The sequence below is a fragment of the Podarcis pityusensis genome, assembly GCF_964106645.2.
Source record: "Podarcis pityusensis genome assembly, chromosome: 13".
NCBI classification, from domain to species: domain Eukaryota; kingdom Metazoa; phylum Chordata; class Lepidosauria; order Squamata; family Lacertidae; genus Podarcis; species Podarcis pityusensis.
Genome location: NC_138038.1, coordinates 53,478,437 through 53,490,331, shown reverse-complemented (window position 1 = coordinate 53,490,331; position 11,895 = coordinate 53,478,437). Strand labels below are relative to the sequence as shown.

The 11,895-nt window shown below is 47.8% G+C and overlaps 1 protein-coding gene across 2 annotated transcripts in view; it reads right to left on the bottom strand.

The window, feature by feature from the left end:
* Positions 1 to 136: 136 nt before the first annotated feature.
* The window catches only part of LOC308462219 (chloride channel protein ClC-Kb-like), a 38,549-nt gene continuing 26,790 nt past the window's right edge, over positions 137 to 11,895 (bottom strand). For both annotated transcript variants that reach the window (XM_080979719.1, XM_080979720.1), the window contains 7 exons: positions 10,868 to 11,001; positions 9,892 to 10,026; positions 6,708 to 6,799; positions 5,599 to 5,670; positions 4,066 to 4,170; positions 2,593 to 2,679; positions 137 to 693 (listed from right to left, as the gene is read on the bottom strand). In XM_080979719.1, the coding sequence (XP_080835845.1) occupies positions 553 to 693; positions 2,593 to 2,679; positions 4,066 to 4,170; positions 5,599 to 5,670; positions 6,708 to 6,799; positions 9,892 to 10,026; positions 10,868 to 11,001 (766 nt within the window). In that variant the 3' untranslated portion in view covers positions 137 to 552. The remainder of the gene's footprint in view (positions 694 to 2,592; positions 2,680 to 4,065; positions 4,171 to 5,598; positions 5,671 to 6,707; positions 6,800 to 9,891; positions 10,027 to 10,867; positions 11,002 to 11,895) is intronic.

Here is an 11,895-nt window from a genome sequence, read left to right as displayed (position 1 = left end):
TATTCTCTTGCCTGTCACAGTAGTGTTTATGATATTTGGGGATGCCTTACAAACATCCTTTTTCACTCTGGCTCAGGAGGGTGGGACATGATCCTGACTTCAGCTTGTGCCTGGGAAAGTTTTGTGGGGCGGGTGTCCCTTCCCAAACTGACGGTAAGACCCACTGAACACAAAAGATGCAGGTATCGCATTGTGTCTCCAGCAACGCAGCCCAGAGCGGCCGGCTGTGAACGATTCGTCTCGCCCCAGAGAATTCGGTGGGGTCACATCTTAGCCGCACACGAGCTTAAAACAGCTGTTCCCTCTTCCGAAGGGGATTAAGGGATCTCCGATGTAAAAATAAAAACCTTTCCGAACTACAACTCCCAGGATCCTTCCGCCGGGGCGGTTGAAAACCCCACGAAACCACGGCGTACACCGACAGGGCCTCTTCTCGCAAGCAAGCGAATATATAGCTTTTACAACAGAAATAAATCTGTTGTCTGCTTGCGGAGTTAAATAAATGGCGCCTGGGGCGAGACGGGTCCACATTGGCACCCTCAAGAAATGGCCCTATGCCATGGGGCTCTTGGGTTCATCCTCTCCAGATGGTTTTTGCTCCTGGTCGTCAGGCCTGCACGGATCCCGGCGCTGGCGGAGGGTGGCCTGGCCCACAAAGGTGCCTTTGACACATCCTTCGACTGCTGCCTTGAGCTGTGGAAAGAGCGAGAGAGGATGTCAAGAAGACCCCCCCCAAAAAAACTCAGCACCTGAGGGCTTCAGAAAGGGAGGCATCCCCCAGCCCTCCCTAACGACAGATCAATAGATAGCCTCCTCCATGTATTTGCCCTTTTGAAGCCATTCAGGTTAGTGGCCACTCCTGTGGCAGGGAGTTCCGCAGTTCCACCCTGCACTGGTTTCATCCGTCCTGAATCTCCGGCATTCAGGTCCGTTGGGCTAATTTCTGCACATCCCTCTTGACACGACACCCCCCTAAGTGCCCCTATTTTCCAGATTTACAGAAGCCGTCCCGCCATTGCTGTCACCTTACAGATTTGAAAATAAGGGACCAGCAGCCTCGAAAATAACGGATCAGCAGCCAAAATAAGGGATTTTCTGGGCACAGGTATGTTCGACTTCTGAGCCCCTCTGAGCCAAAGGCAGAAAGCCCAGCCAGCAGCCAAACGAAGCCTCAAGCGGTGGTTCCCACAGCGCAGCAACCCGGCAAAGGGGATGCAGCAAGGAAAACCACCGTCCCCTTTCCGCTGGGAAGCGCTGAGCAAAGGCGAGTCCCCAGGCAATGCGGCCGATTTGATTGGCACAAGGCATGCAAGCTCCACCCCCCAGTCGTTCTCAGACTCCTTATTGGGTGAGCAACGCAGCCAAGCAACACAGTTGGAGCCTCCCTCCTCCCTGGCCGGCAGGGAGGGAGGGAGAGGAGCTGCTTCTTTTGAAACCCGGGAAATTTAAGGGACATCATCAGTAAGGGACAGCAGCGGGACAGAGCACTGGGATAAGGGAGTTTCCCGCCAAATAAGGGACAGTTGACAGCTATGTGTCCCGCTTTCCGATCTGATCCTGGAACGCCCTGCTTTTCCTTAGGGCAGGCATAGGCAAACTCAGCCTTCCAGATGTTTTGAGACTACAACTCCCATTAATAATAATAATAATAAAATTTATTTATATCCGGCCAGAGCCGGGCTCAGGGCGGCTAACACCAGTAAAATTACAGTAAAAACATAACAGGAAAAAATCAATTTAAAATACAGGTTAAAATGCAATTGAAAATAAAGCCTCATTTTAAAAGTAGCCCATAGATCAAAACCATAACCACTGGCCCTTTTAGTTAGGGATGATGGGAGTTGTAGTCCCAAAACATCTGGCGGGCCGAGTTTGCCTATGCCTGGCTTAGGGTGTCCCTGTTTAAATCAGAGAAATGTTGGAGGGTATGTATGGAGTGATCCGACCCCAGAGACATCTGAAGGTGGGTTTTAAAAAATGTTTTGTTACGTTTTTATATATGTTGGAAGTCACCCAGAGTGGCTGGGGAAACCCAGTCGGGTGGGCAGGGTAATAATATAAAAAAATATTATTGAAGAATACAACGTCCCTGTTTTCACTGGAGAGATGTTGGCGGGACTATGTTTCACCTGCTCTGAACTTCCCAATGCTCACATTTGTGGGACGGATTCCTTTGTCTTCTCCTTGTCCCTCTAGCGCAGGAGTCAGCAAACTTACCGCACCTCCAGTCCCGAACGCCCATACACATGCGCACACACTATTTCCGGCGCACTTCCGGGTCGGAGGAGCACCGGAAATAGCTTGTGCGCATGTGCACTGGCCACCTCCGACCCGGATGTGCACCAGAAATAACGTTTGCGCATGCACAAATAACGCACATGCGCACAAGGTATTTCCGGTGCACATCCGACCCGGAAGCGGGCAGCGGCGGTAAGAGTGGGCAGCGGCAGCGGGCATCGCCACGGGCCGGATAAACGAGTCCCTCGGGCCTTATCCGGCCCGCGGGCCTTAGTTTGGGGACCCCTGCTCTAGCGTAAGCGGGATCCTCTGTCCTGTATCGCTGTGAACCCTCCAATCCGGACAGACACTTACCTCCTTGAGACTCACCACTCCAACCAAGCGCCCCATGTTGGTCACATAAGCCGTGCGGAGACCCAAGAGGTTGAAGAGGTCGTAGCACTGGAGGGGGGTGGGCGGGAAAAATATTGAAATTGAAATACTTTTATTGTCGCTTGTACAACTTGTATGAAGGGACGCGGGTGGCGCTGTGGGTTAAACCACAGAGCCTAGGACTTGCCGATCAGAAGGTCGGCGGTTTGAATCCCTGCAATGACAGGGTGAGCTCCCGTTGCTCGGTCCCTGCTCCTGCCAACCTAGCAGTTCGAAAGCACATCAAAGTGCAAGTAGATCAATAGGTACCACTCTGGCGGGAAGGTACACGGCGTTTCCGTGCTCTGCTCTGGTTCGCCAGAAGCGGCTTAGTCATGCTGACCACATGACCCAGAAGCTGTATGCCGGCTCCCTCGGCCAGTAAAGGGAGATGAGCGCCGCAACCCCAGAGTCGACCATGACTGGACCTAATGGTCAGGGGTCCCTTTACCTTTACAACTTGTATACAGTGAAATTACACGAGCACCCCCCACTCAGCTCTCTTAGTCTTAATTTGCCTCGTTTACTGATGCACACCCACCAAACCCGAAAGTCAGTTGCCCTGTTGTTATCTTTTCATTTAGCAGCCTAACAGCCCACAGATAGAAGCCGTTCTTTACCCTGTTGGCGCGACTAATCATGCTTCTATATCTTCTGCCTGAGGGCAGGAGATCAAGAAAGTGCCGGCCAGGGTGCGAATCATCCCTGTGAATTTTCCTCGCTCAACCTGAGGTGTTATGTACTGAGTTCAATAGGATCTAAAATGCAGCAGTCTGATTGGCCGTAGAACAATAGGACCCAGAATGCAGCAGTCTGATTGGCCCTAGAACAATAGGATTCAGAATGCAGCAGTCTGATTGGCCCTAGAACAATAGGACCCAGAATGCAGCTGTCTGATTGGCCCTAGAACAATAGGACCCAGAATGCAGCTGTCTGATTGGTCCACAGCAGCAATTGGTCCTAGAACAATAGGATTCAGAATGCAGCAGTCTGATTGGCCCTAGAACAATAGGCTCCAGAATGCAGCAGTCTGATTGGCCCTAGAACAATAGGACCCAGAATGCAGCAGTCTGATTGGCCCTAGAACAATAGGATTCAGAATGCAGCTGTCTGATTGGCCCTAGAACAATAGGATTCAGAATGCAGCTGTCTGATTGGTCCACAGGAGCCACCCAATCCAGCTCCAGGTGGAAGTGAATCCGCAACCTGATTGGCCTACAGGTGAATCCCGGAATTAGCCAATCACGTGGGGCCCATTGTGTAAATAATGTATATAAAGCAGACATTCTGCAATGCGCCCCATTTCCCAGAGAAATAAGAATATGGCTGGGGGAGATCAGTGAGTTTGTGGGCCGGAAGGTCCTGTTTCTTCACTTCCTGAAGGAATGAGGGATGAAGGGGCCTTGGAGGACTGACCTGGTGGAGGGTTTCCTTCTCCAAAAGGCGATAAGGAGCCGGGTCGATGGGCACGTCGGCCAGGCAGAGGGTTTCCTGGAGCTGCCGGCATTCCCATTCCTCAACCTGCGTCCGCCATGGGGATAAAAAGAGGCAGGGAATGGACTGAGCGCGGCTCCATCTTTCCCAGATTCCCGTTTCCCCCAACTGGCTCATTCTCGGAAGCCCCCCATAGACTGTAAAAGGCAATAAATCTGGGGTCCCACTTCCAAAAGCCCTCTGAGACAGCGGCCACCATGTGGCAGGGAGTTCCACAGGCCAACACCTTCGTGTTGTGCAACAACAAGCTTTTTTTTCTGGCCCAGCCCGGTGGAACTCTCCGCCACTGGAGATTCGGCCGGAGGCGCCTTCACTGCCTGCTGAATACTTTTGCATTTTCCACTGGCCCTTAGGTAGGATGTTAAGACTGAAGCCTACCCAGATATTTGAAACGCTGCCGTGCTCAGAGCGGACTGCTGGTGTTTTCAATCGTTTCGTTAATTGTTATTATTATTAACAACCCTCTCGTTTGTTCCTGTTGCAAACTGCTTTGAGGGTTTCGACAGTTAAGCGCTAAATAAATTCTGCCAAGCAAGGAAGTATATAAGTAAATACTTCTGCAATGGTTTAACTGATACCTGTTTGCAACTCTTTTAAGGGCTTGGTTATGGTTTTATTGCTGTAAAGCGCTTTGATATTTTCTCTGCGATGCTGGTATACAAATATTTTAATTAACAAGTAAATAAATAAATAGATCCAGGATCTAGGCACGCAGGACCATCTCCTCCTCCTCCTCTTCTTTTTCCTCCTCCTCTCTATTGAATATATATATATATATATATATATATATATATATATATAAATTTTTACATGAAATTTCAAAAAACATCATACAACATATTTTCTCATCTTACTCAGCATTTTGGACTTCCACCAACCACATCTGAAGATTTTTCAATGTTTATCACTTAATCTGCATTTCATTAATTTCACTATTACTTTTAACAGTCCTTCACTAATAGTTCCCTTCGTACTTGTCTCTGCAATATTTCACATAGTCCTCCTTACAAAACTTCTTCCAATCCTACCAGCGTAATCTGTTGATTACAATTGCTTTTCAAATACTTCACATATTTACTCCAGTCCTCTGAGAATCTCTGATACCGCAGGTTTCGAATCCTTCCTGTCATCTTGTCTAATTATGCATAGTCCATTAAATTCGCCTCTCTATTGAATTTATAGACTGCCCTATACCCGGGGGTCTCAGAATAAAACCAAGATATAAAATCGCAAAATACCTAACACTGTAAAAATAAAATTAAGAACCCAATAGCCACCCCCAAATAATCATTTTAAAAGGGCACAGGGTATAAACCACAGCTCCCATCAACCCCAAGGAACGAACCTCTCTGCTCAAGGGACCCAGGAGTCCTGGACCCCCAGCCTCCTCCCAGACCCTCCTTGTGGCCCCCTCTCCCCGCCTCAAGCACCCTGGCGTCTCAGTGCATAACGTACCATGTGACGATGTTGCCCATGCTCTTCTCGCAGGGCGAGAGAATCGGTGCTCGTCGGAACGGCCTTGGAGGGCTGAAATCAGAAAAAAGCCATTGCGGTGGGTTGGGCTGGATATAATAATATAATAACAATAATTTATTATTTGTACCCCGCCCATCTGGCTGAGTTTCCCCAGCCACTCTGGGCGGCTCCCAATCAAGTGTTAAAAACAATACAGCATTAAATATTAAAAACTTCCCTAAACAGGGCTGCCTTCAGATGTCTTTCAAAGATAGGATAGCTGCTTATTTCCTTCACATCTGAAGGGAGGGTGTTCCACAGGGTGGGTGCCACTACCGAAAAGGCCCTCTGCCTGGTTCCCTGTAACTTGGCTTCTCGCAGTGAGGGAACCACCAAAAGGCCCTCAGCGCTGGACCTCAGTGTCCGGGTAGAACGATGGGGGTGGAGACGCTCCTTCAGATATACTGGACCGAGGCCGTTTAGGGCTTTAAAGGTCAGCGCCAACACTTTGAATTGTGCTCGGAAACGTACTGGGAGCCAATGTAGGTCTTTCAAGACCAGTGTTATATGGTCTCGGCGGCCGCTCCCAGTCCCCAGTCTGACTGCCGCATTCTGGATTAGTTGTAGTTTCTGGGTCACCTGCAAAGGTAGCCCCACGTAGAGCGCATGGCAGTAGTCCAAGCGGGAGATAACCAGAGCATGCACCACTCTGGCGAGAGAGTCTGCGGGCAGGGAGGGTCTCAGCCTACGTACCAGATGGAGCTGGCAGACAGCTGCCCTGGACACAGATTTGACCTGTGCCTCCATGGACAGCTGTGAGTCCACAATGACTCCCAGGCTGCACACCTGGTCCTTCAGGGGCACAGTTACCCCATTCAGGACCAGGGAGTCCCCCACACCCGCCTGCCCCCTGTCCCCCCAAAACAGTCCTTCTGTCTTGTCAGGATTCAACCTCAATCTGTTAGCCGCCATCCATCCTCCAACCGCCTCTAGGCACTATGGATGACCCCTGGGGTCCCTTCCATAGAGTTCTATGACTATGATTCGAAGCCAAGGCTAAAGAGAGGAAGGGGGATCTCTCTGCCTCCACAGGTCCAGCTGCCTCCTACCTTTTTCTCCTCCTCTTCCTCTCCCTCCACAATCTCTTCCGCCCAACTTTCCTGGGCACCGCAAGGCCCATTCTCCGTTTCCTTGGGCGAGTCTGCGTAAGAAGCAAGGAAGGGGTTTACTTTGGAGAAGTTTATTTTTTATCCTAATTTTTTACATAATTAAATTTTCTGTTCTACAATTTAAAATACTCGTTTTACATCCTTAAGGTATCAATGACTTCCTTCTTTTCTCTTTCCATAGTTCATTTTACATATCATACATCCCTGCGTTATTTTACAAAAACGACACCATTCAGTATTCCATTATTGCACCCATCAAAACTTGTTTACACTGCTGAATTTATCTTAATGCTGCCAGCGGTTTCAGCTGTACACAAATATTTCCCATATATTCAATAACTGTTTTCCAGTCTTCTCTAAACGTATGTTCTTCTTGTTCTCTTCTTGTATAAGTTAAGTCTGCGAGTTGTGCATATTCCATCAACTTAAGTTGATACGATAATCTCTTTATTGTCATTGTCCCTTACAGAACAACGAAACTGAAAAAAATCTACATCAGACATTCAAAAACCAACAAACCTGCTATCCCAGCTATCCCAGCCTGGTTAACCCCCTAAAAACTCTGATACCCCATAATGAAATACAATATACTCCCATAGACCTCGCTTGTTTTCCATTTTTGGGCTAACGAAACACGGGCCGCAGTATTGGCATACATAAATAACCTTTTTTGACACCTGGGAATTTCAGTCTGAATTATCCCCAACAGAAAGGACTCTGGTTTTTTGGGGGTAATGTACTTTTAAACTTTTTCTTCAATTTGTTATGGAGACGTTCGCATCACTTGGTGCTCTCCAGCTGTTCGCAGTGGGAGTTGTGGTCCAAAACAGCTGGAGAAACCTGCCACGTTCAAATCACGGAATTGTATGGTTGAGAGGGACTCCAGAGGTCATACAGCCTGACCCCCTTCAACACGGGCGGGAAATGGTTTGTTTTAGTTCTTCCTGAAGGGATTAGCCTGCGTCACTTCTGCCTGCAAGTGGGGAGTCTTGAATCATCCCTGCCATACACAAAGATCTCCCCTTTCAAAGACATCTAGCTTCTTCAGGTAGTGCTACGCTGAAACACTCTCTGGCATGCTAAGCTTCTACATGCAGGGATTAGCTGCTGCTGCTGTTGTTTTTCCCTCTCCCTTAGAATCACAGAATGGGTAAATGGATGATTTGAAATGTGAGCTAGCGATTCCCCCTGCATGCGAAGACAGGCTCCGGGCGGACTGAGTGGGCCCCACAAGTCAAGAAGGCGGTTTCTGCATGTGCTGCAGAGGGAAATGAGGGGCAGATGGGGCTCATCTGTTATGTATTCAGTGGGTCTGTGTTTGCCTGAGCTTGAGTCTCTGGACTAAGGAATCTGAGCTCCTGCGTTCTGATTCGATACATGATGTCCAATCACAGAACATTTCAGGATTTGGGCCTCTGCCATTGGCCCTTGAACTCTGAGCTGTGATTCGCAGCTTGTAAGTTTAGACAGCCAATCACATTGGGAGTGGGAGTGGCCCAGGATTCCAGGAATGTACCGTATTTTTCCATGTATAAAACTAGGTTTCCCCCCTAAAAAATAATGTCAAAAATTAGGGGGAGTCTTATACATGGGGTCATCTCCCCCATTTTCTTAAATCTGAGTCCCCCAAATTAGGGGGGCGTCTTATACATGGGGGCATTTTCTTATAGAAGGGAAAATATGGTATATAAGAAGTTCCTTTGCCCCTGTTTCCCAGTCATGTAGTTCAGTAAAGGTTCTTGCTGTGATCACTGCGTCTTGGCCTCGTGGGAACCTACACTTCACATCAACCTTAGAGAAGGTCAAACTGTGGTCCTCAACCTCCACTACCATGAGGGACATCTTTGGGAGAAGAAACCTTGTTCTGCTTTTCTTTGGACCACATTGGCAAGGCCGAGAGGGGGGTCTTGTCATCTGGGCAGTCCAGGACCCCCAGACAGGCCACCCAGACTCGCGCCCCGGGGAGGTCACTTCGGGCTGCAAATGTAGCTGTTTGACTTCACCCCCGGAAGCGCACTCCATTGTCTCTCGAGACGGGCAGATGATGATGATGATTAATACCCCACCCATCTGACTGGCTTTCCCCTGCCACTCCAACAAAACACTAAAATACAATAACCTATTAAACATCATAGAATCCTAGAGTTGGAAGAGACCACAAGGGCCATCGAGTCCAACCCCCTGCCAAGCAGGAAACCCCATCAGAGCACTCCTGACATATGGTTGTCAAGCCTCTGCTTAAAGACCTCCAAAGAAGGAGACTCCACCACACTCCTTGGCAGCAAATTCCACTGTCAAACAGCTCTTACTGTCAGGAAGTTCTTCCTAATGTCTAGGTGGAATCTTCTTTCTTGTAGTTTGGATCCATTGCTCCGTGTCCGCTTCTCTGGAGCAGCAGAAAACAACCTTTCTCCCTCCTCTATGTGACATCCTTTTATAGATTTGAACATGGCTATCATATCACCCCTTAACCTCCTCTTCTCCAGGCTAAACATGCCCAGCTCCCTTAGCCGTTCCTCATAAGGCATCGTTTCCAGGCCTTTGACCATTTTGGTTGCCCTCCTCTGGACATGTTCCAGTTTGTCAGTGTCCTTCTTGAACTGTGGTGCCCAGAACTGGACACAGTACTCCAGGTGAGGTCTGACCAGAGCAGAATACAGTGGCACTATTACTTCCCTTGATCTAGATGCTATACTCCTATTGATGCAGCCCAGAATTGCATTGGCTTTTTTAGCTGCCACGTCACACTGTTGGCTCATGTCAAGTTTGTGGTCAACAAGTTTGTGGTCATCAAAAGCTTCCCTGAACAGGGCTGCCTTCAGATGTCTTCTAAAAGTCTGGTAGTTGTTGTTCTCTTTGACATCTGGTGGGAGGGAGTTCCACAGGGTAGGGGCCACCACCAAGAAGGCCCTCTGCCTAGTTCCCTGTAACCTGGCTTCTCGCAGGGAGGGAACCGCCAGAAGGGCTGAACAATGGGGGTGGAGATGCTCCTTCAGATATACTAGACCGAGGCCATTTAGGGCTTTAAAGGTCAGCACCAACACTTTGGTGACCACCAGGGGCCAATCCCTTGCAATGCCCTCTCCTGCCCTCCTCCCTAACGCAAGCCGGCGGAAGCTCTTACCCGGTTCGTCTTGGTTTGGGGCCGCCTGGTCCGACTGGCTGAGAATGTACTGGAATCTCTTCTCTGGGCCAAGGTGGGCCGACAGAAGCTTGGACAGATGCTTCCTCCGAACGGACCCCAGCAAGACGCGAGACTCTTTGAGGAGGGGAGAGAAAGAGAAGGGGGGTTTGGGGCCTCTTCTCCCAGTTAGGGGATCTGGCCCCACAACAAAGGACTCGCCTCTTCCAGCCTGGCTAGCTGTTCTGCGCTACAACTCCCATGGGAGTTCTAGTTCGAAACAGCTGAACGTCACATTTTCTTGTTTATCAGGGGGATTCAAACAAAAACAGAAAGCCAATTTAGCAGTGTGTGTAAATTTTATGACGTAAAATTAAAAGTACTTAATTTTGTTCTGGAAAATGTTCTGTAAGAAAGCAGGTAGGGAAAGCCTCACAGCCATTAATAATAATAATAATAGTAATAGTAATAGTAATAGTAATAGTAATAGTAATAGTAATAGTAATAATAATAATAATAATTATTATTATTATTATTTCTACCCTGCCCATCTGGCTGGGTTTCCCTAGCCACTCTGGGCAGCTTCCAACAGAAGGTTAAAAACACAATAAAACATCACTCATGAAAAATTGCCTTCAGATATCTTCTAAATGTCATATAGTTGTTTATTTCTTTGACATCTGATAGAAGGGTGTTCCACAGGGTGGGCGCCACCACCGAGAAGGCCCTCTGCCCTTTATTCTCTTACAAAGAGAATTCTCTTACAAAGAGAATAAAACAGTAAAAAAAAATCACAAATGCAAAATACTCGAAAAATTAAAAAATCAGAAAAGAAACTAAAACAAATCAAAACACTTGTCTAAATAAAAAATGTTTTTCGCTGGAGCCGGAAAGCGTACGACTGAAGAGTCGAGAGGCGGGGAGTTCCACAGATTGTTGTTAAAGGAAAGCTGATACTGAAGAACGGGAGACGGTTTACCTTGAGAGTCCACTAAGGGGAACTGCTTGAGGGTGGAGATCCTGAGCAGCCTGCGCAGGTCTTTGTATTTACTCTCCCGGGACAGGTATTTGAGATCGGTCACCATAAAGTCTTCGGCGTAGATGTCGTGGCCTCTGGGGGAGAAAAGGAGGGAGTGGAAAGGTGGGTTGGAGGGTTCGTGGTGAAGGAAAACCCCCCTCCATCCACTTTCTGAGTCACATTCTGCTTCTCCAAGGCTGGACTACTGCAATGCGCTCTATGTGGGTCTGGTTCCGAAGCTCCGAGCCTTTAGTGCCCTGCGGAACTCTCCGCCACTAGAGTCGGCAGGCCCTGTCCATGCCTACTTTCTATTCTGAAAAAATGGGTGTTTTGTTTGCGATGTTTCGGAACGACAGGCTCAGAGGTCATGTTTGATCTGATTTCAACCTGCCGTAACGGTATTTATTTATGCTCTTTATCTTTGGTTTATTTCATTTATTAATAAATGAAAAGTTTAAAAAGCGGCTCATAGTTTAAACGGTGGAACTCCAAGCTGGACGGCTTTTAAAAGAGGATTGGGCAAATTCACAGACAGCTGGGATGGCTCAGTCAACAGGCCAGTGGTTCTCAAAGGGTTTGGCTGGAAGATTCCAGGACAATGCAGCTGCAATGCTTAATACTTTATGGATAGTCCCACGATCGTATTATAAAGCACAATCGTGTTCTACTACGTTATAAATCAAGCACTTATTGGAGCTGAGTCTTTTTGTTTTCCAATGCACTTCTTATCCAAATATATATATATTTGGTGCAGTGCAAGCAAATTTTCTTTTTTAGTTTTGCCTCTTTTTATATACTGTAGATTCTGGCATATAAGATGACTTTTTAACCCTGGAAAATCCTCTAAAAAGTCGGGGGTCGTCTTATACGCTGGAGATATATATATAGTTTTTTTAAAAAACATATCATTTCCAACAATCACATAACATATCTTCTTATCTTACACATTGTTTTTGACTTCCACCAACACCTCTGATTATTTTCCATCT